The 21431-nt window shown below is 33.9% G+C and overlaps 1 protein-coding gene across 3 annotated transcripts; it reads right to left on the bottom strand.

Annotated features, from left to right (window-relative positions):
- Nucleotides 1–312: 312 nt before the first annotated feature.
- Nucleotides 313–19660, bottom strand: LOC134280936 (organic cation transporter protein-like). Of its 3 annotated transcripts, none has more exons than XM_062763386.1 (10): nt 19329–19660; nt 15094–15325; nt 14621–14724; nt 13261–13415; nt 12694–12862; nt 11420–11635; nt 1628–1854; nt 1244–1425; nt 609–760; nt 313–503 (listed from the first exon to the last, which is right to left on the bottom strand). In XM_062763386.1, exons 1-10 carry the CDS (start codon nt 19469–19471, stop codon nt 395–397), a joined length of 1689 nt encoding a protein of 562 aa, XP_062619370.1. In that variant the 5' UTR covers nt 19472–19660; the 3' UTR covers nt 313–394. The 3 variants fall into 3 exon arrangements, with proteins under 3 accessions (XP_062619370.1, XP_062619369.1, XP_062619368.1); XM_062763385.1 differs by lacking the exons at nt 609–760; nt 1244–1425; nt 1628–1854 and adding exons at nt 8698–8849; nt 9333–9514; nt 9720–9946 and having other exon boundaries at nt 19329–19654; XM_062763384.1 differs by lacking the exons at nt 313–503; nt 609–760; nt 1244–1425; nt 1628–1854 and adding exons at nt 6893–8592; nt 8698–8849; nt 9333–9514; nt 9720–9946 and having other exon boundaries at nt 19329–19653.
- Between the last annotated feature and the right edge of the window lie 1771 nt (nt 19661–21431).

The following is a 21431-nucleotide window of genomic DNA, read 5'->3' as shown; positions in this document are numbered from 1 at the left end:
TAAAGTCTTTAATGTTTTTTATTTCGTGCTCTACTGATCGAGTACATGTTCCTTTAATATTTATTTTTTTTTAATGTTTCATTAGTTGTTAATTTATTAAAGTGACTCCCACGCAACGTAATATTTTATGGTCTTTTAGTACACATAAAGTCTTTTAGATATCCTATTTTTATGCACAAATATGTATTTTGTATTTTTTAAAGTAATTTGTTCGCCATTTTGTAAGCTTATATCTATTTTAATGTGAAGCGCACTAGAGTGTCATTATTATAAAGCGCTATAGAAATTATTGTATTGTATTGTATTGTATCACACAGCAAGTGGCATCATACTGTTTATGAAGAATACATTCATGTTTTCGGACAAAAGATAACTTTAAAATGAGATTCCTTGTCTACTTTTTGTCCTTTATAGTTACTACGCCATCTGGTGCCGTCATCAAATCACGGGTCAAAGGTTGTGAAGCCTCGATTTCTTCATTGGGTTCAACTATTATTGTTTGACTGCAAAAAGAAAACATTCTTTACATGACAGACGTAATTTACATATAAATTATCATTCCAGTAAATAACAGCTACAATCCTGGTCACAAGAATTCAGGCACTTACTTTGTATACTGAATTGAGTCTTTTATAGATTCCGGTAGGTAGCGCCCTTTAGTTTCCGGAAGTGCCAACGCTAACAATCCAGATACAAATGCAAACAAGCCGATCACAACTAGCGGCATGGCGACTCCCAAATCTCCGCCTATAACTTCATTCTAGAAAGAGAGAGAGAATGAATAAAGGGGAGGCTAGTTATTTTTTATTTCTACAGGCACGTATATGCAGTTTTGTTAATTGTTGGTCGTGCCACAAAGTTATTCGGAATTTAGAGGAATAATATTTGGAGAAAATTCAGATTGAATCACATGATCACATGACCGTATAAGCAAAATGGTTGAACAGCATTTGGAAAGTCAAAATTATTGAAGAATTAATTTTCAGTACCCATAACATCTTAATATTTTATGTTTATGTTCTTAAAAATAGCTACAAATGCTGATATTATGTAAGTTGTATTTCGCAACATTTTTATTCATACTTTAACTTACAGCTGTACATAGCGATATACAATAACACATACTGGCAAAATATCTATAATTACACTACATGTCCTTTCAATTATAATAAAATACGGCGTCAAAAAAGTAACAAATATGTAAAGTATAATCACCATAATATGTGTACAATCATATACTCACAATAACAGCGATGTATGGCGATATCATTCCCCCGATTCGAGCGCACAGCGAACTAACTCCCATGGCAGAATTCCGGACAACGGTAGGAAAAAGTTCAGCAGAGAAGAGGTAGATGGTGGCAAACGCAGTAGAGGCCCTGATCTTCCCTATAACAGACAGATCCACAACGCTCCACTGCACGCCTGAAAAGTGATCACAATATCACGGTAAACTTTTAAAATTGGGAGGGAAGGGATTGCTATTTTTTAGCAATTCCAGAATCCAAAATGAACAAAAATCAATCGCAAATAAAATGTTCTGCATCATTCTTGTTATGAAAAATGTATGGTAAGTTTCACTTAACTTTGGTGTTAAAATGTTTGCTTATCAATTTGATGTACTCACTAGCATCGCCATACAGGACGGGGAATATGTTCAAAATACACGCACCACCACCGACAAGGAGAGCACTAACGTAAACTGGTTTTCTACCCAGACACTTGAGAGCTACAAGAGAAATCGAGTACCCCACGACTTCAGCCAGACTTGTTAGCAAGAAGTTTACGTAGATGTCGCCACCGAGGTTTCCGACATTCAAAGAGAGGCCACAAAATAACATGCTGACAACTATCCTGTTTAAAGATACTTTCACGCATGTAATATCGTCATGGTAATAAAAATCATCGCTAAATTACTGCCTTGACTGATTAGCCTTTTTTCTTATGCATATAATACCATAACAAGAGGCCCAGAGGCCTTATATATCTTCTGAGCATCATGCAACAACTTTCCACTGATTGAATTCATGTTTAAGCTAGATGCTATGGCATTTACAATTTTGAAAGAGGCCCCATTGCTCATCATAACTATACACTTAACAATTGCTTAATTTGGTTACTTAATACTCATAGGCAGGGTAAGGGAGCAAAAATGCACTTCAACTAATCAGTAATATTCAGCAATAATCAGAAGTGCCCCTACCACACATGAACTCCTGGCCCTAGATCCACATATTGCACAATTTTTGAAAAGGCACCCTTGCTTATCAAAAAAGTTTCATCAATACCAAGGAGCAGATTTCAAACAATTAATTCATTTTCAGTATATATGTAGAGCCCCATCCCCCTCTATGGTACGCCTGACCCTTTGCTTTGAAATTCACAATTCTGAAAGAAAGGCTCTTGCTCATCATAACTATATAGGTTGTTCATCTGCTTAATACCCAGGAGCAGAGAAGAATATTTTCAAAGATTTAATGCATTTTCATTTTTTAATCAATAGAGCACTGCCCTAACACCAGAGACCCTGACCATGGGGCCATAAAATTCACAATTATGACGGAGGCACTTTTGCTCATCATAACTTTGTACTTAGTTAATCTATTTAATACCTAGAAGCAGAGAAGTAGATTTTCAAAGAATTAATGTATTTTCACTATATAATTAATATAGCCCCGCCTAACACCAGAACCCCTGACCCTTAGGCCATAAAATTCACAATTTGTGAAGAGACACTCTTGTTCATTATAACTATGTATTTGGTTAGTTAAATTATTTAAAACCCAGGAGCAGAGAAGATTTTCAATTTTCACTATATAATCAGTAGAGCCACACCCTAAAACCAGAACCCCTGACCATGGGGCCATAAAATTCTAAATCTTCAAAGAGGCACCTTTGTTCATCATAACTATGTACTTAGTTAATTTATTCAATACCCTGGAGCAGAGAAGAGGGTTTTCAAAGAATTAATGCATTTTCACTATATAATCAATATAGCCCCGCCCTTACACCAGAACATCTGACCCTGGGGCCATTAAATTCACAATTTAAGAAGAGGCACTCTTGTTCATCATATCTATGTACTTGATTAGTCTATTTAATACCCAGGAGCAAAGAAGATTTTCAAAGAATTAATGCATTTTCACTATATAAATCATATAAGGTAGGGATGTTTATGCACCAGATGCAATTTGACAAACGTTTGCTTTTTTCAGTTCTGCCATTCCTTAGTCGCAAATGAAAAGTATTTTTGATTGACAGCGGAAAAGCGTTTACAACCAACATGAAGAGTAACGGAAATTAGTTGACTGCATTATGACGAGGGAGTTTTTTTGTGATACCCGATCCTCTGTCAGGGTAAATACACCCATATAGCACATGTGGTAGAACACATAGAATAAAATGTATTCACTGTAAAATTAAACATCTTTTTAAGTGTTATTTTGATTGATGACCCTAGTATAGTTGTCTGAGAATTTGATGAGCACATAATGATATGTTTACAACCAAATCAGCGAATAAACTTACCAAATATTAATATATATGAATTGCTTGGGTGATGAATTATATAACATGTATAGGGTTCCTCTGACGAGTATACGAAATGCATCTAATTTCTCTATTTTTTCCTCTTTTTAGAATGATTGCTGATAATGCGTAGTTTAGAGTACATCAACTCGGCATGGGGTACTATTCAATTTAAAATGACCTCCGTCCCATTCATTACTCATTATCTACATATCTCTACACTATACCCCCAGATAATCGGATGTCAAAGGCCCGCAGGCAATTAAAAACCAAGAATTATGTATTAAAACATCAATAGAATTGCTGTAGTGCACCTTTATTCCTGTTCAAATTCATTTAATGATGTTACGTAGTACAAGTCTGATGCTTTCGTTGTTGTATCTTTTATGTCTTTCTGTAAATTCTTTAACAGAACAATATTATTAATGAAAACAATTCTTCTAAAAGTTAATCATACTAAGGTTCAACTTCAAATAAAGCTACCGCTGACAGAAAAGACACAACTTCATCACTATACGACAAGAGCACACGGCAGATGTTATCGGCTGGAGAAGCTCTCTCCTTTATACAACCTGAGCCCACTTCTGATGCTTTTGAAAGGCCTTGTTTGATCTACTCCCATTTTGTATTCTTAAAATGGACTTTGAGGTTGAATACTGATTATGGTCTCCATTCCTATCTGTTTTGTACTGAAATATTTGACTTGGAAAAAAAGCCATAAGGGAATCTGTGATAAACGTTTTTCACGGTCAGTTTTTTTACGTATGTAGCAATATAACCTTTTTATCTGCATAATTATGAATATGTTTCCCATTTGATTCATTATGCAACCAAGTTGTGCATACAATCACTTATATTTTTTTTTAAAAAGCAAGCTTAAAAAAATGATGTTAAGTTTTCATTTCGGACATTCCTTGGTCTATACATGTACAAGCAAATACATTTTTTTATTTAGTCAGAAGGTGACTTATATGAGTCGGCTTAACACTTATTGCATTATTACTAATTGTACATGTACATTATTTACACTCTTTAGAAGTTCTGCAGATTTTTCCCGTTTTTCCCAGAGAAGACAATAAGCAAATGCGACAGGTGTACCAAATCGACAGGAGATGCTCACTCCCTCTTGTCATCTGATCCTATACCTCTCATGTTTTTGAAGGTCCGTATTTGCTCTGCTCCTGATTTGCTTCTTTCAAATGGACGTTAAACTTGATCACTGTTCGTTATCTCCATATTTCATTTAATGAAAAATATATTTAAAAAATAAATAAAATATCAATTACAAAACTTAAATATGAAAATGACGTTTTAATTAAAACTACATTTCCCTAATTGATACAGCATGTTAAATTGTCATTTTATACTTTTTGCAGGTACAGACAAATTAATATTCTTTTTTTTCAATATTTTCCCTGTTCAAAATATGTTTTGTTCATGTATATGGGGGTAACGAACAGTGTTAGAACACAAAAGCCCTTTAAACAATACAAATTTGGAGTAGAGCCATTAAGAACCTTTAAAATATAAGAGGTAGGATCGATTTTTGTTTAATTTTCATTGTAATCTTCACGTCTTTGTTTTTTTCTTACACGTTTTCCAAATTATCTCAAAACTTCACTCGTGATCATTTGGATTTTTTTCCCATAAAGTTGAGAGAACGGGGACTTCAGTTATAAAATAACTTTTTCAATTTTTGCAGCTTTAATATTATTGTTTTGGGCTTATGAATTGGTCAGTTGTAATTACGCATATGAACCCGTGACAATATTTGACTTTCATCTCAGATCTATAATTCACGCACTTAACATCCATTGTTTTTTTTTTCATTGTTGTAGAAATGGTATTCGTCATCTTCACCTATTACATTATGGAATTTTACAGTCATTGATTTTGTTTCCCAAAATTATAAGCTTAAGAATATAATGCAAAGTTATAAATATTCGTGATCTCAAATTTTCGTGGATTAAAAAGGATTGGTTCGTTGAGATTTAATTTCGTGGATTTTATATATCGTGGCGATCATGAATTCGTGGGATTTTCACACTTAAAAGAGAACAAATATTAAACCTACACAAAAAAGTAAATTTCACAGTATTAACATGACGTTCTTCTGTTCGAAAACGTATTTATGCATCTTTTACATGTATTTAAAGGAAAGAAAATCTGATAAGCTAGCGATTGCAATATACAAGATATGATTTATTCTGTTCTTTTACGCATCCTGCATGATTTCTATCACAAATTGCATAACTATTCTTAGCTTCGATGGGTAACGTCACATCACAAATAATATTATATTAAACATGAAACGCAATGTTCGATATGTAATAAATAACTTCAACACAGTTAGCTAAGCATGTTTAATATAAAAAAATACACATCTCAATGTTTTACAAGAAATACACACACTCTCTCACAGAGAGAAAGACAGAGAGAGACAAAGAGAGGAGAGAGAGAGCATCGTTTGAACCCCATGGTTTACACTCAACAGTGTAATGGAGAGAAGCCTGTTGGGATCTAACGAGGGAGAGAGTATATAACATGTTCAGACTTCTCAGGACAATATAAGGGAAATAACCCTTAATAAATTTAATGCATTATTTTTTATATAGCAATATACCGTAAAATGAAATAATTTGGGCAATTTTTTTCAATTACTCTTAATTTTTTAGTAAACAGGAATTAAAAGTTAAAAAAAAATTAATTTACAATATGTGAAATAGTTAATTATCGTACATGCACTTGGAAGTGCGGAACGAATCAAAATCAATGAATATTTATAATTAAATATAATATGTGAAAAACAGTTTAGGCCCAACCTCATGCATTTCATTCAAACAAGCAAAATACGTTTAAAGACTCGAACGAGACTGTAGCTCTACTGCTTTGTATTCATATTTCAAATGAAGAGAAAAGTGTGTAGCAATCTGACTTGGACTATTCAACGGTCGCATTATATGGATTGATGGTTTGATTTCATTTCCTCTAGTCCAAGATTTCTACAATAAGAATAATACTGTTTGAGGAATACTTTTTTCTTTCTTTTTTTGTTTGTTTGTTTGTTTGTTTTTTTTTTTGTTTTTTTTTGTTTTTTTTTTGTTTTTGTTTTTTTTTTAGTTTTAAAGAAACAAATAAAAAAAAGTTTTTGGTAGATGTTCAAAGGCCTTTCATCGGAAAAAAAAACATTAACAAAATGATAACTATCAACGTGAAGTTGATGTTTTGAAAGAATTTCAGAAAACTTCTATTTTAAGCACATGTAACCATGACAAGAACACTTAGCAAAATTTAAAACAAAAATCAATAATAAGAATGTTTTCTTTTAAGTCTACTTTTTTTTATTTTATTGAAATTAATCTAATAATTAATCGGTCTTCTTCTACGTCAAATCATATTAAAAATCAGACAAAATTCAAAACATTGCACATTTTTACATTATAATTTCAACAGCAAAATCGGTCATCAAAACTTGATATAAAGAATAAGTCTACTTGTATGCTAAATTAAATTGAAGTTAAACTGTAGGAGGCGTAGGGTTTTGAAAACTGTTATTGAACACATACAGACAGAAGACAAACAGAAGATAGACAGGCAGACAGACAGACGACGGATACCTTACTGTCGCATTAGCTGATCTCTGACAGGTAAAGCTAACATAAGAGAGACCAAAGGGCCACATCGCTCACCTGAGCACTGCATGTGGCTAGAATAAAAGGAGAAATCAGTTCAGTATTGAAAAGTTTAAATCCATTAGTGGTCCCAACCTACCCCTAGATGGGAGTGAGTGTGATTTTATCAAACTTTATAAACACTAGCTAATGATGTTTGGATATTTTTTGACTAACTTTGCACGAGGATTTTACCCTTTAAGTTTGAACTTACGTTTTGTCCCCCCTCCCCCCACCACCAATCATCTAACCCATCCCCGGCCATGATTTGAACAAATCTATCTAAACAACCTAAGGATGCTTCAATATAAATATGACCAATTATGGCTTTGCTGTTCTTGAGAACCAGCAATACCGCATGGGGGCATGATTTAACAAATTTAATTTGAATCTACCTGAAGATGCTTTCTATAAGTATGACCAATTATGATTTTACTATTTTTTTGAGACGAATATTTTATAAGATTTTCCCTAAATCTTCTTATGTAAAACTGGGATCGTCTTTTGTGGCCCCAGCCTTCACCCGGGAGTCATGATTTGAACAAAATTTGAATCTACACTACCTGAGAATGCTTCCATATAACCATGGCCAGTCATGGCTTTGCTGTTATTGAGACGAAGATTTTTCCTATATATTTTTAAGTAAATCTTTCCTGCATCTGTGGTTCTTGAGAAACAGATTTTTTAAAGACAGAATTTATTTTTCACTGAATTGTGATTACCTCTCCTTGGAAGAAGGCTGTGGCCCATCATTAGCATAGACTTGAGTTATCTTTACCCGAGGATACTCTATACCAAGTTTGGTTGAAACTGGCACAGAAGTTCTTGAGAAGATGGAAATAGGAAATGTTTACGACAATGACGACAGACAACGGACTTTTAATCAGAAAAGGTTTGGCTTAGGTGAGCTATAAAACTAAAATTCAGCTTGCCAACGCTAACGATAATAAAGAGGCTTTTCTTATTCACTTATTAAGGCAGCGTATTGCTCTATCCAGATGAATCAGTTGCAATTAAATTATTACAGTATGCACCAACAAAACATAGTGCTATATTGGAAACTATCTGTTTCCAATCTGTACCAACAGATCAGATAAATTTCCACATTTTTTCCCAATGTTGGCACACTATATACACATGTAGAAAGATCCAGTTAAAGATCGAGTTCCGACCATAACGAATCAAAACTCGTACGTGTATCACACAGCAAGTGGCATCATACTGTTTATAAAGAATACATTCATGATTTCGGACAAAAGATAACTTTAAAATGAGATTCCTTTTCTACTTTTTATCTTTTATAGTTACTACGCCTTCTGGTGCCGTCATTAAATCACGGGTCAAAGGTTGTGACGCGTCAATTCCGTCACTGGGTTCCACTATTACTGTTTGACTGCAATAAGAAAACAATCATTACATGACATATGTAATTTACATATAAATTATCATTCCAGTAAATAACAGCTACAATCCTGGTCACAAGAATTAAGGCACTTACTTTGTGTACTGAATTGAGTCTTTTATAGATTCCGGTAGGTGGCGCCCTTTAGTTTCCGGAAGTGCCAACGCTAACAATCCAGATACAAAGGCAAACAAGCCGAACACAACTAGCGGCATGGCGACTCCCAAATCTCCGCCTATAACTTCATTCTAGAAGGAGAGAGAGAATGAATAAAGGTGAGGCTAGTTATTTTTTATTTCTACAGGCACGTATATCAGTTTTGTTAATTGTTAGTCGTGCCACAAAGTTATTAGGAATTTAGAGGAATAATATTTGGAGAAAATTCAGATTGAATCACATGATCACATGACCGTATAAGCAAAATGGTTGAACAGCATTTGGAAAGTCAAAATTATTGAAGAATTAATTTTTAGTACCCATAACAGCTTAATATTTTATGTTCATGTTCTTAAAAATAGCTACAAATGCTGATATGATGTAAGTTGTATTTCGCAACATTTTTATTTATACTTTAACTTACAGCTGTACATAGCGATATACAATAACACATATTGGCAAAATATCTATAATTACACTACACGTCCTTTCAATTATAATAAATATACGGCGACAAAAAAGTAACAAATATGTAAAGTATAATCACCATAATATGTGTACAATCATATACTCACAATAACAGCGATGTATGGCGATATCATTCCCCCGATTCGAGCGCACAGCGAACTAACTCCCATGGCAGAATTACGGACAACGGTAGGAAAAAGTTCAGCAGAGAAGAGGTAGATAGTGGCAAACGCAGTTGAGGCCCCGATCTTTCCTATAACAGACAGACCCACAACGCTCCACTGCACGCCTGTAAAGTGATCACAATATCACGGTAAACTTTTAAAATCGGGAGGGAAGGGATGGCTATTTTTTACTAGCAATTCCAGAATCCAAAATGAACAAAAATCAATTGCAAATAAAATGTTCTGCATCATTCTTGTTATTAAAAATGCATTGTAAGTTTCACTAAACTTTGGTGTTAAAATGTTTGCTTATCAATTTGATGTACTCACTAGCATCGCCATACAGGACGGGGAATATGGTCAAAATACACGCAACACCACCGACAAGGAGAGCACTAACGTAAACTGGTTTTCTACCTAGACACTTGAGAGCTACCAGAGGAATCGAGTACCCCACGACTTCAGCCAGACTTGTTAGCAAGAAGTTTACGTAGATGTCGCCACCAAGGTTTCCGACATTCAAAGAGAGGCCAAAGAATAACATGCTGACAACCATCCTGTTTAAAGATACTTTCACGCATGTAATATCGTCATTGTAATAAAAATCATCGCTAAATCACTGCCTTGACTGATCAGCCTTTTTTCTTACGCATATAATACCATAACAAGATGCCTAGAGGCCTTATAGGTCACCTGAGCATCATGCAACAACTTTCCAGTGATTGAATTCATGTTTAAGCTAGATGCTATGGCATTTACAATTTTGAAAGAGGCACCATTGCTCATCATAACTATACACTTAGCATGTTTAGTTTGGTTACTTAATACCCATAGGCAGGGTAAGGGAACAAAAATGCATTTCAACTAATCAGTAATATTCAGCAATAATCAGTAGTGCCCCTACCACACATGAACTCCTGACCCTAGATCCACACATTGCACAATTTTTGAAAAGGCACCCTTGCTTATCAAAAATGTTTGATTAATACCAAGGAGAGATTTCAAACAATTAATTCATTTTCAGTATATAAGTAGAGCCCACCCACACCCCACCCCCTCTATGGTATGCCTGACCCTTGCAATGATGTTCCCAATTCTGAAAGAAGGGCCCTTACTCTTCATAACTATATAAAGGTAGTTTATCTGCTTAATACCCAAGAGCAGAGAAGAAAATTTTCAAAGATTTAATGCATTTCCACATTTTAATCAATATAGCACTGTCCTAACACCAGAGGCCCTGACCCTGGGGCCATAAAATTCACAATTATGAAGGAGGCACTCTTGCTCATCATAACTTTGTACTTAGTTAATTTTTTTAATACCTAGGAGCAGAGAAGAAGACTTTCAAAGAATTAATTCATTTTCACTATATAATCACTAGAGCCACGCCCTAAAACCAGAACCCCTGACAATGGACCATAAAATTCAAAATTTTGGAAGAGGCACTTTTGTTCATCATAACTATATATGTTAATTCGTTTAATACCCTGGAGCAGAGAAGAGGGTTTTCAAAAAATTAATGCATTTTCACTATATAATCAATATAGCCCCACCCTAACACCAGAACCTCGGAACCTGGGGCCATAAAATTCACAATTTTGGTAGAGACACCCTTGTTCATCATAACTTTGTACTAAGTTAGTTTATTTAATACCCAGGAGCAGAGAAGAAGATATTCAAAGAAATAATGCATTTCCACTATATAATCAATAAAGCCCCACCCTAACACCTGAGAACCCCTGACCCACGGCCATAAAATTCACAACTTTTGAAGAGGTACTCTTGCTCATTATAACCTCAAATGTATGTACTTAGACGAGTGCCACAGGTGATCTAAAAAGTAATATAAAGAAACTCTACATTTCTGCATGTTTTACTTCTGAAGAGATTGACCATCTCAAAATTTACAAGGCAGTAAATACGATAAACTTTTAAGGGATTTTGTTCTGACATTTGCCTTTCAGCAGATTAGATCACATTCTCTGTATATATTGACCTGTCCTATTTTACTATAAATTGCTGTTACTTACCAATTAAAAAATATAATCACAGATCTGAAAAGAAGTTTTGGCGTTACACACAGTTGCCACACCGGAATGCATCGGTCGTTTTCGAACTTTTCATTATAGTCAAAGAGTTTTTCGGGAAGTTTCCGGTTATTAACACGAGCTGCATGGCGGAGAATATCCTCGGCTTCTTTCTCTCTTCCTTTAGTTAACAGCCATCTAGAGGATTCTGGGATAATGCTTAAAAAGAAAAAGAAACAGAAATCAGTTACTGGAACAGTTAAATGGGTGTTCATATTTATAACCTTAGTTTCGTAGAGGATCTATATTTTTCATAGTAAAAAAATATCTGCATTCAAGAAAACATATAACTCAATATTATGAGTTGATTAAATTGTAATTTTCATCTTTTCTTGTTGCTAGCGCTCCGAGCGGTAGCAACTACGTTAGTCCAAGTTCCTTGAATACGCATGCTTCACGGTCGTGCATTCTGGGAAAATGTGAAAACTACTATATATTAATAATTTCGTTGTAATTGATAAATAACCATGTTTATTTATTGTGTAACACTTTTAATTATATATTTGTAACACTTCAAATTTTCCGTGTTTTTTTTTTCTGACGGAAAAGCCCGAGTCATTATCTGATTGTTCTAAACAAAGAACAGGGAGGGAGGTTTTTCTGCGTCTAAGTAGACTCTAGTTTCTGTTTAGTCAATTCAGCCAATCTTACAAAGTCCAGAAACAAGAATTAACATTAAAAAGAACGAATAAATCCATTCTTTATAAAAATAAATTCTGATGTGTATGGCTTTTCACCTAACATTTCTTGACAAAGATGACCTAATTAAAGGACCAAGCTGCTTCACACTCTTCACATTCGGAACTCTCTGGATTTCTTTATACATCATACTTTTGATTTATATTCTATATTCCTTTTAACTCCCCTGTATTTTCTCCCCTCTTTTCATTACCTATATGTCTATTAAATACACTTCACAAAAAAATTATAACTTTATCACTCTCCAGCCTCGATAAAAATCAAAGAATTCAGCAAAATAAATTACTTGATCACGGATCCTCCTTCCTGTGTTTAAAAATTGCTACGGCGCTAGCTCAATTATCTTTTTTGAAAGATAAACTTGTTACGTATATATTCCTTCAGCTCCTATGTGAGCTTCACCCTTGTTTACACATACCGGGGTACGTTTCATTTTGTTTTAATTTTTATAACTCATCTGTATGGACCTGCCCCCATCCTTGTCCATCATTTATTTAAAAAAGGAGATATCTACTCACCATATATAAGGTATAAATAGTAAGGCGGGGACAGACACGGCCAGGTTAAGGTAGCGCCATTCCCTGATCAAGTATGCAAGCAGCGCAAGAACCACAGCGCCAAACGCCCAGAAAAACTCCAATGCGATCCCGGACATCATTCGATATGACGGGCCTACCAATTCCATTACTATAATATTGTTAGAAAATATTGTCTATTATATAAAATGTTTACAGAAAATAAGATATCTAAATATTAATGTCCGACCAAAATGATAACCATCTTCTTTACAATGTGAACAACTTGATAAAACAGAAATTTTGATCAGCATTTTAATGTTATAATGGCGTCCATGTTTTGAAATGCGTTTTCGTAAATTTTAGATAAATTTTTCATTCAGAAAACAACATTTAAAAGAAAACATACTCGAACTCGTTACATACTCATTATTCATTTTTCACCCTTTTATAAACAATTGCTTCTTTGTTCAAAATACCGGGGTATTGCAAAAAATCAACTTATATAAAGTCCTAGTCACAAAAACTGGACTATTTGATTAATATTAGAGTTAAACAGAAATAACTTACTCATAGTAAAGGACACAGCCAAGAGACCTCCAACTGATGCCCCCGACAGGAAACGCAGGCACATAAAGGTCAAAAGGTCACTGACAAAGGTGACGACGATGTTAGGAATGATGTGCAAAGCAAGGCTCAACAGTAGACCTTTCTTTCGCCCAAATCTACAAAAAAAGTCATTGCTGGCAAGACCAGAAAGGGATTGTAATGTGAGTTAGGTCAGAATGAGGTCAAAATTATTCACAGGACTATCAACTAACTTGCACAATGAAAATGTCACGGTCGCATTAGAGCGGACCAAATTCCGAGGTTCAACACTTTCCGCTTGACTTTGATAACAGAACTACTAGTGTGAATTGTTTGAAGGGACTCCTGTAGTTACGTTAACTGTCTATGAGGGTTGTTCGAAAAGTTCGCGGACTGATGTGATAAAGTTAATACTATGTAGTCTATCGAATTATCGTAAAATAAAAAAATAACATATCATCACCCGGCGCTGTCGCCATTTAGTTTCATGACGTCATTATTTCTTGAGGTCAGCATTTTCTACACATGAGATTCCTTGGAGTTAATTACATATTTAAACCGGTTCTTGTTTATTTAATTGTACAATGTCATGAACAGCTGATTTCAATGCATATTAAATTGTAAATATATACATAGTGAAAAATCCTCGCTTGAAGATTTTGTCTTCACAAGAAGCTCTTTTATGAATTAAACCGGGTTACATGCTGTCAGCAAAAATCTACAGTGCACGTCCTCTTTGACATATGTTTAAAGCGCATGCCTGGCACGTGTACACGGAGAATTTATATGTATACGTAACATTATAAATTGTGCTGAGTGGCCAAATTTTCTTGACACTGATAAAGAGTTGAATCAACATTTGTACCTCATGTTAAATAAACGTATTCATTTATAACCTCATGTGAGTACGTACACAGATAAAACATTAGAGTGATTGCTTTGAAGGAAAGTATGTATCTATATCCGGGTCATTTTTCTGCTTACACATTAACCTGATTTTGCATCAAGGTGACAAGGTGTTTTCATTTTATTACATGTAAACTTATATATAGAAGGCCATATAAGAGAAAATGCAGAAACATATAAATACACACCACAGGGTTATGCTTTTTGTTTTGTTAAAGTGTTGCTGCTCGCTCGACTCCATTTTTATAGCCATTTTTTATTGGGGTGGTGGTTTATTTGATAACATATAGTAATACAACATTAAAGAAATTGCAAAAGAATAATAAATACACGACAGGGACTATGACTTTCGTTTTGCTATATAGTTGTTGCTATTGTTGATTTTAATATTTTTTTTAAATTCCAGAAACGAAAGAAAATTAAAAAAAAAACTTACGCATCAGCGACAATACCAGACACGAATGCTCCAACCATGAACCCCGCCATAAATGACATCACTGTGTGGGTGACGTAGGACTTTTTGTGACATACGAGATCGATCTAAAAATTAAATGTAATAAATACTGAATTAATTAAAAAATCTTAATTCTTTAGGATTATGGCCTGTTACCAAACTAGGGCATGTGAAACGTTACATGCACTATATTCCGAACTTTTGATTTGTGTAATTTACAATTTTGCCTTGTATAATAATTTAAGTTATACAATTTTGCAGAATCTTACTAGAAATATTGTTACTATCTGAAAAGGATTTAATAATTCGAAAACAGATTAATGAGAGAGAGGGTGGGATTAGGGACTAAATTTCAATAAATGTACGTTTTTCAACTTTGAAAAGTAGACTGCTGATTTGTTAAAAGTACTAGGTAATTACGTTATACATGTATGGTATTTTATTTTTTTACAAACCTCAGTCACAAAAGTACTCAGAAAATCCGTCTTGTCGTAGACCCACTTCGAACACTTCCGCATGAAGCTGGAATCCTCGATACTTGATTGGTTGTCGCTATGGTAACTGTATAAATCGCACTGGGAGTAAGGTGACGACAGAGATAATGCGGACGGCGGTACACTGCGGTTGATCATCGTTTCGTGCCCAGTGCCCTGTATCTTGTAGGTATCGTTTTCTGAGATTGAACACCTAAAGAGTAAATAATATTAATATCAGACAAGAATTCCTTAATAATTATTGTTCTGTAACTGTTATAATGTAATAATTATGGTATATCGTTTGTGATATTTTATTTTAATTTTTTTGCAGGAAAACATTGAGGTGAAAATTGTACAGGCTTAAGGAGGTTCGTTTCTGAGCCTTTTGAGCAGATTCCTTACCTTTATTTCTAAATTCTGTAATTAAAAGTTTTAACACTAAATATGGATTCTACAATGCAAATTGAACTATATTCAATATATTAAAAAATGCGATTAAATTCCATTCAGATACATGTAGGATTAAGCCAGGAACTAAATTTTGTGGCTGAAGGGTTTTTTTAAGAGGAAAATGATCAATTTTTCTCTTTTCAAATATATATAGTACTGTTAAGTTTAGATTACTATTTTCCATGTTGGTTGCACATAGAAGTGTTTTTTTGCAGTGAAACGTTGTTTTTCTTTTGCAGTTCTGAAATGTCTGAGAAATTACTTTTTTTATGAATTCTTTCAACGAATCGTGACAAATATTGTTAATGTATTCTGAAAGTCCAGGAAAATATAGAGCCAATTTTAACATAAAATTGACACCTTTTTAGCATGCAATACTAGTATATCTAAAGAGAACAAGATAGGCTAAGACCCCATTTTTGCCCCTAACTTTGGGTGTCTTTCAGAATGATGTAACAATTTATCCATAAAAACCTGTTGTCATCCCTGCCACAAAATGAGTGTTGGTTCTTAGTTTTGAAATACACAGAGGTCACAGAGAAGTCATTTTATGCAAATTGTGATCCATTGTACAGCACATTTTGCTTCGGAAAACATAAAGCACAAGCTTGTCTATCTACCAAATTTATACATTTTATATGTAAAAATCTTGGATAGGCAACCTTGTGCTCTATGTTTTTCCAAAGAGAAAAGGGTATCTCAAATATGATGGAATTCTACCAGATTTGAGGAAATTCGAGAAATTGTCCAACTTCTGCACCCTCTTGTGGCTTCCATTAAACCTTTGAATCCAAATAAGTGCAAGTTTTAAAGCAAGCATCATTTCAAGGTCTCAACTGAAAACTATCACAATTTTACCAGTGATCTGATTTTTACATGTACATTAAATAAGGGGCCAGATTTGGCCGTTACCCTACCTTGTCCTTTACATCAGATATCCATAAAATAAGGGGCCAGATTTGGCCATTACCCTACCTTGTCCTTTACATGTACATCAGATACCCCCAATTTTGAAGTTCTTTTATTGAATATTAAAAATAACTTTGACATATATATCTGCTTAAATTTAGCAAAAGTTTAAGACTTTAAAAGAAAGTTCGTGCATTTTAAATGCCAGGAAAATCACATTTTGTGAGTGCAGAAAGGTTAAATAATTAGTAATGCAAAGAAATTTTGAACTTTTTCTTCGTCACAATTTTAATGTCTCTTTTTAATTTAAAAATTAATATTAGTTTATTTGGTTCCATGATTTAATTTCTAAAAACATTGGAGGGAAAATGTCGAAAATGTTATTTTGACGAAGATACACTTTTTAGTGTAAAAAGGTCATACCGGGGTATTTAATGTACTGTGGTACCAAAAAAAGCATATTATTGACCACTATTTTTTGTTTTAATATTTAATTAAGCTTTGTGAGTAGAAACTAAAAATATACTTGACAAAAACGTTTCAGACTTTAAATATCAGGAGTCAACCTCCTTAGAATTGAAGCATACATTTTTGCAGGCTTCAAATGTCTAATATCAAAAAGAAAAGAAATGTTTGAGTTCTATTTTCTCCGTTTTTTCAACATAATTTTTTTTTTCAAGAAATTATATATTAGTAGCTTGAACGTTACACAGTAAAAGTTGTTAAAATTGATATAAGAGAATATATAGAGTTGCATGTTTCCTTCTGGTCATGGATGCTTGTATTCATATTTAGGCCGTGGTAGTAGCAGGTCTATTACGTAAACGAAGCGTATCTTATTCCATGCTACCGTCATCGTTTCGACATTTATACGTTTCCAGAATTTTGCGAAGAGAGATAAAAGTTGATAGGGTATGCATCCCCCCTTCCTAAATCTGAACTGTTTTGCTTAATTCCTCAATATAAACTATAATATTTCCGAAATTAAAAAGAAATTAATTCAAAGAAACACGATCAAAAATTGTTGATTTTTTAAAACGGAAATATGCTCGTTGATTAATTTAAAAAAAAATAACCCTAAGAAATCTAGCACTAAGAAAACTATAATATTTCCGAAATTAAAAAGAAATTAATTCAAAGAAATACAAAATGTGTTGATTTTTATAACGGAAATATGCTTGTTTATTAATTTGAAAAAAAAAAATAACCCAAAGAAATCTAGTCTGTTGACGTCAATTGTATTTATTTTTAACATTATGGTTAGTAATTACTATTCGGAAGTATTTTATAGATAATTTCCAGATTTTGTGAAAAAGTAAAATAAGGAGATATACATTCTCTACACGCATTCTCTAAGAGTGCACTTGCACTGAAGGCTACTACAAATGTCAGTGTATATTAGCAGATCTACATGTATATGTCTTAAAAATCGGTCAAGGTTCACAATTTTATCTTAATTTTAGGTTTAAAAAAATACATAGCTTCAAAAATATGTTCACGTTCATAATAATTGAAAAGTAAGTTACGACTTAATGATTATATTTATAAACCTGATAAATACAACTATATAGCATTCCGCCAGCGGAGTGATACATGAAAATTCGCCACTTATTTGTTAATGTCCCAGGAGCTCTCTGATTCTTACGCTATCTGTAACTTAGCTGATTTACACGTGTAATCTGGGTGATATATTGTAGATTTAGAGTGCTTGCATAGTCCGCAGGAGGAGGTCGGCTTACTCATCCTATTATTTACAATAATTACAACAAATTGTCATTCACTAATTAATATGCCCTTTCTCCCTTTGTCTCAGGACATTGCCTTGAAGTGCACTAGAATTTGGACAATCTACACGTGCATCTCTCTCTCTCTCTCTCTCTAGCACGTGTATCTATAACACTAGGTTAATATCCTGGGTGCACTGTAAATAGGTCGAATCTCTCAATCGCATAGATTGCTGGCCACCGTTGACATCTGTTACATGATTATAAGTTTATCAGTTAGCCTTCAATAAATAAGATTTCCTAGCGTTCAAGGATATTAAAAAGCTGAATAAGAACTTTTTCTACATGTTGATTTTCTGAATAGATATTTTATGTCCTAATTAAAACCAGTATCACTTCGCTATTTCGCTGTTCAATTCGTGACTTAAGTCGTGAAGATAGATTTAAAAACTGAATTGATCTTTTTAAACCGGGTTTTGCGTTGGAAATGTCCAATTATTAAAATGGTGAAAAGGCGTTGGGTTGGTGACCTTGCAGGGCTGAAAAATGACTCCTCTCTCTCTCTCTCTCTCTCTCTCTCTCTCTCTCTCTCTCTCTCTCTCTCTCTCTCTCTCTCTCTCTTTTTTTTTTTTTGCATTTCGCTGTTCATTTGTACGTGTACAGGTATAATAATGTTATATACTGCTTGGATTTTCATTACTTATCAGAAAAAAATAACAGCTGTTAAACAAATTCTATAAACTGCATGTCTTAATATGGATTTTAAACCAAATATTAAGATTCATATAGACAGCAATAATTTTTTGTAATTAAAAAAAATCTGCCTAGGTTTTGTTTTGTTTTGTTTTTTTTTTTCATTTTAGAAATATTTTAATTATTTTTTAATTTTTTGGAGGGGGGTGGGTTATATAGGCGTTACAAGAATCTGGTTACGAGTGCTTTTTGGGGCTTTTAGAAATCGTAACACTGACGCTGACGCGGTTTGGATAGGGTGGGGTGGGGACTAGAGGAATTACAAGAATACGGTTTTGGGTCCATATTGGAGGCTTTAAGAAACCGTGAAGCTTACAGTAACGAGTGGTGCTGGGTGGGGGATGTGGGGGACGGGGTTGGGGTGGAGGGGAAACTCACCTGTGCTGAGGCACCCCCAGGATGAAGACGGTCACCATGACCTGCATGGCGCTGGTGATGATTGGGAGACACAGGAGGACATATACCCTCCGCTGGTATGTCCCGAACTCCCCCACCTGTCTCAGGGCGCTATCGTATGTCATCACGGACACCTGATAAAATCACTTTGTCCGTGTGTCTGTATAGTCTCCACTGAAAATCTCCAAATATCTCACCACCCCCAAAAACTTAAAGTCCCTTCCACAGCTGTTATAGTGAAATGTTTACTCCAGGGAATCCTGACTTCTTCAGCTGTGCGCTTTGTGTTAACTGATCGGTTGCACGGGGTATCCCCGTCTATTTATAGCTGTTTGTTCTGTTCCGGCCTTCTGTCTGTGGAAAATTACGCTGTTTGTATTTTGGCACAAAATCGTATTTGCTTTATGTGTGTCAAGTGTTGTCAATCCAAATTTTATCGTTGTTTTTCATTACGTTTACGCATTTGTAATAAAATTTTGATATTTTTGTCAACACGATAACCCCATGACACTACTGTCAACTTTAAAGATGATAACAGGTTTACTTCACAAATCGATGTTTGATTGATTTATCGGGTGAACGCAGGGTATATGCGTAAATCATGTCACCATTCATGTATTGCGCATAGTATGGTCAAGGTTTGACCTCATGTACAACATTTGGAGGAAAAGAAAAGAATCCTCAGAGGGTTCACTGACAATTCGGGCAATGCAAAATTAGATCATTCACAAATATACCGCAGGGGTAGGTATTGGAATTTTTCCTCTAGAACCCAAATCTACATGACTTTACTTTGCAAAAATCCCCTGCAAAACCTCTTTCCCCCTACTACCCCCCCCACCACAAAAAATGTAGAGAAAAAATAGGATAGGGAGTAAAGACAGGAGGGTAGGGGTAATAAAAAGGGTCGCAAAAATAGATTAATTCCAAATTTTGTTAAAAATTTTCTTTAAGTTTTGAACGATCTCCCCGAAAAAAGACTATAATTCTTCTATGACAGACGCTTTGTGTCCATTTCACTTAAAATCGGAAACTCAAATGGAAAAAGATTTTCAAAGTGACTTTAAATGCAAACAACGCAAAAAGTAACTAGCAAACTGCAGAAAAAAATTATGCTTATATTTTTATTTAATATATTTATTCTTTTTTTTTTCGTAAAAAAAATTCAATATTTCATAATTGAAAAATTGATAATTGTCCTTTTCCTGGAAATTGCTTCGAATATAATTTATATCACACTTCCTTAAATTTTTTTTTCTTGTGAACATAAGATTTAATTTTACTAAAAATATTATTTCTTTTTTAAATTGAAAAGTATCAAATTTCAAAATAGACTGCTAAAATCACAATCGTTTGAGTAAAAATAAATTAATCTAATAGCAAACTAAATAGTTCCTCCCCTTAATTTTTCATACATGAGAACTACTACCATTTATCAATGCATTTACAACAGTAAACCCCCCCTTCTTTTGTTTTATATGTATATGTACATTGGATATCGCATTTGGAAAGAAAAAAAATTATATGAAACAAATGCATGTAGTTTTAACTCGTTAGAACCGGTTTTTATACGGCCATGTAAGTATGAAAGATTTTATGCTTGGCCCCAACTTTTTTCAATGCCAACTTTCTTTCACTTCCAATTTTTTAGCATACAATACTACATTTCCTTGATGTCACTTTATCGTGGTAAGAAGTGGGGACCCCCCTTGCCCCCCCCCCCCCAACCCCCGTTGCTATGTGCATTCCTGCAAAATCTATCTCTTCTTAAATGTACAAATATATATCACTTTATATTATATATAGATAACTAGAGTAAATGTATTCTAGTTATGTTTTTAATTTTTATTCTTCCACCTATCTTTACTGTTTTATGACAAAATATCTCAAAACTAGGTTAGCATATTTTGTGATGATATGTACACATATTCAGGCGGCAACATATATATTTTTTATAACTTCTTCCGAATTTAATCATTTTCTTAAATTACCATCAAATCCAGCTGATAAAACAAAATCTGTAAATGATTGATTTACCAAATTTTAAATCTGCAAATATTTAGTTAGGAGAGTTCAATATATTAA

The sequence above is a fragment of the Saccostrea cucullata genome, unplaced genomic scaffold (assembly GCF_032062105.1).
Source record: "Saccostrea cucullata isolate Sc308-1 unplaced genomic scaffold, CSIRO_AGI_Scuc_v1 ctg318, whole genome shotgun sequence".
Taxonomy (NCBI): domain Eukaryota; kingdom Metazoa; phylum Mollusca; class Bivalvia; order Ostreida; family Ostreidae; genus Saccostrea; species Saccostrea cuccullata.
Note: the sequence above shows the minus strand (reverse complement) of the source record. Positions and strands in the feature narration are given on the sequence as shown.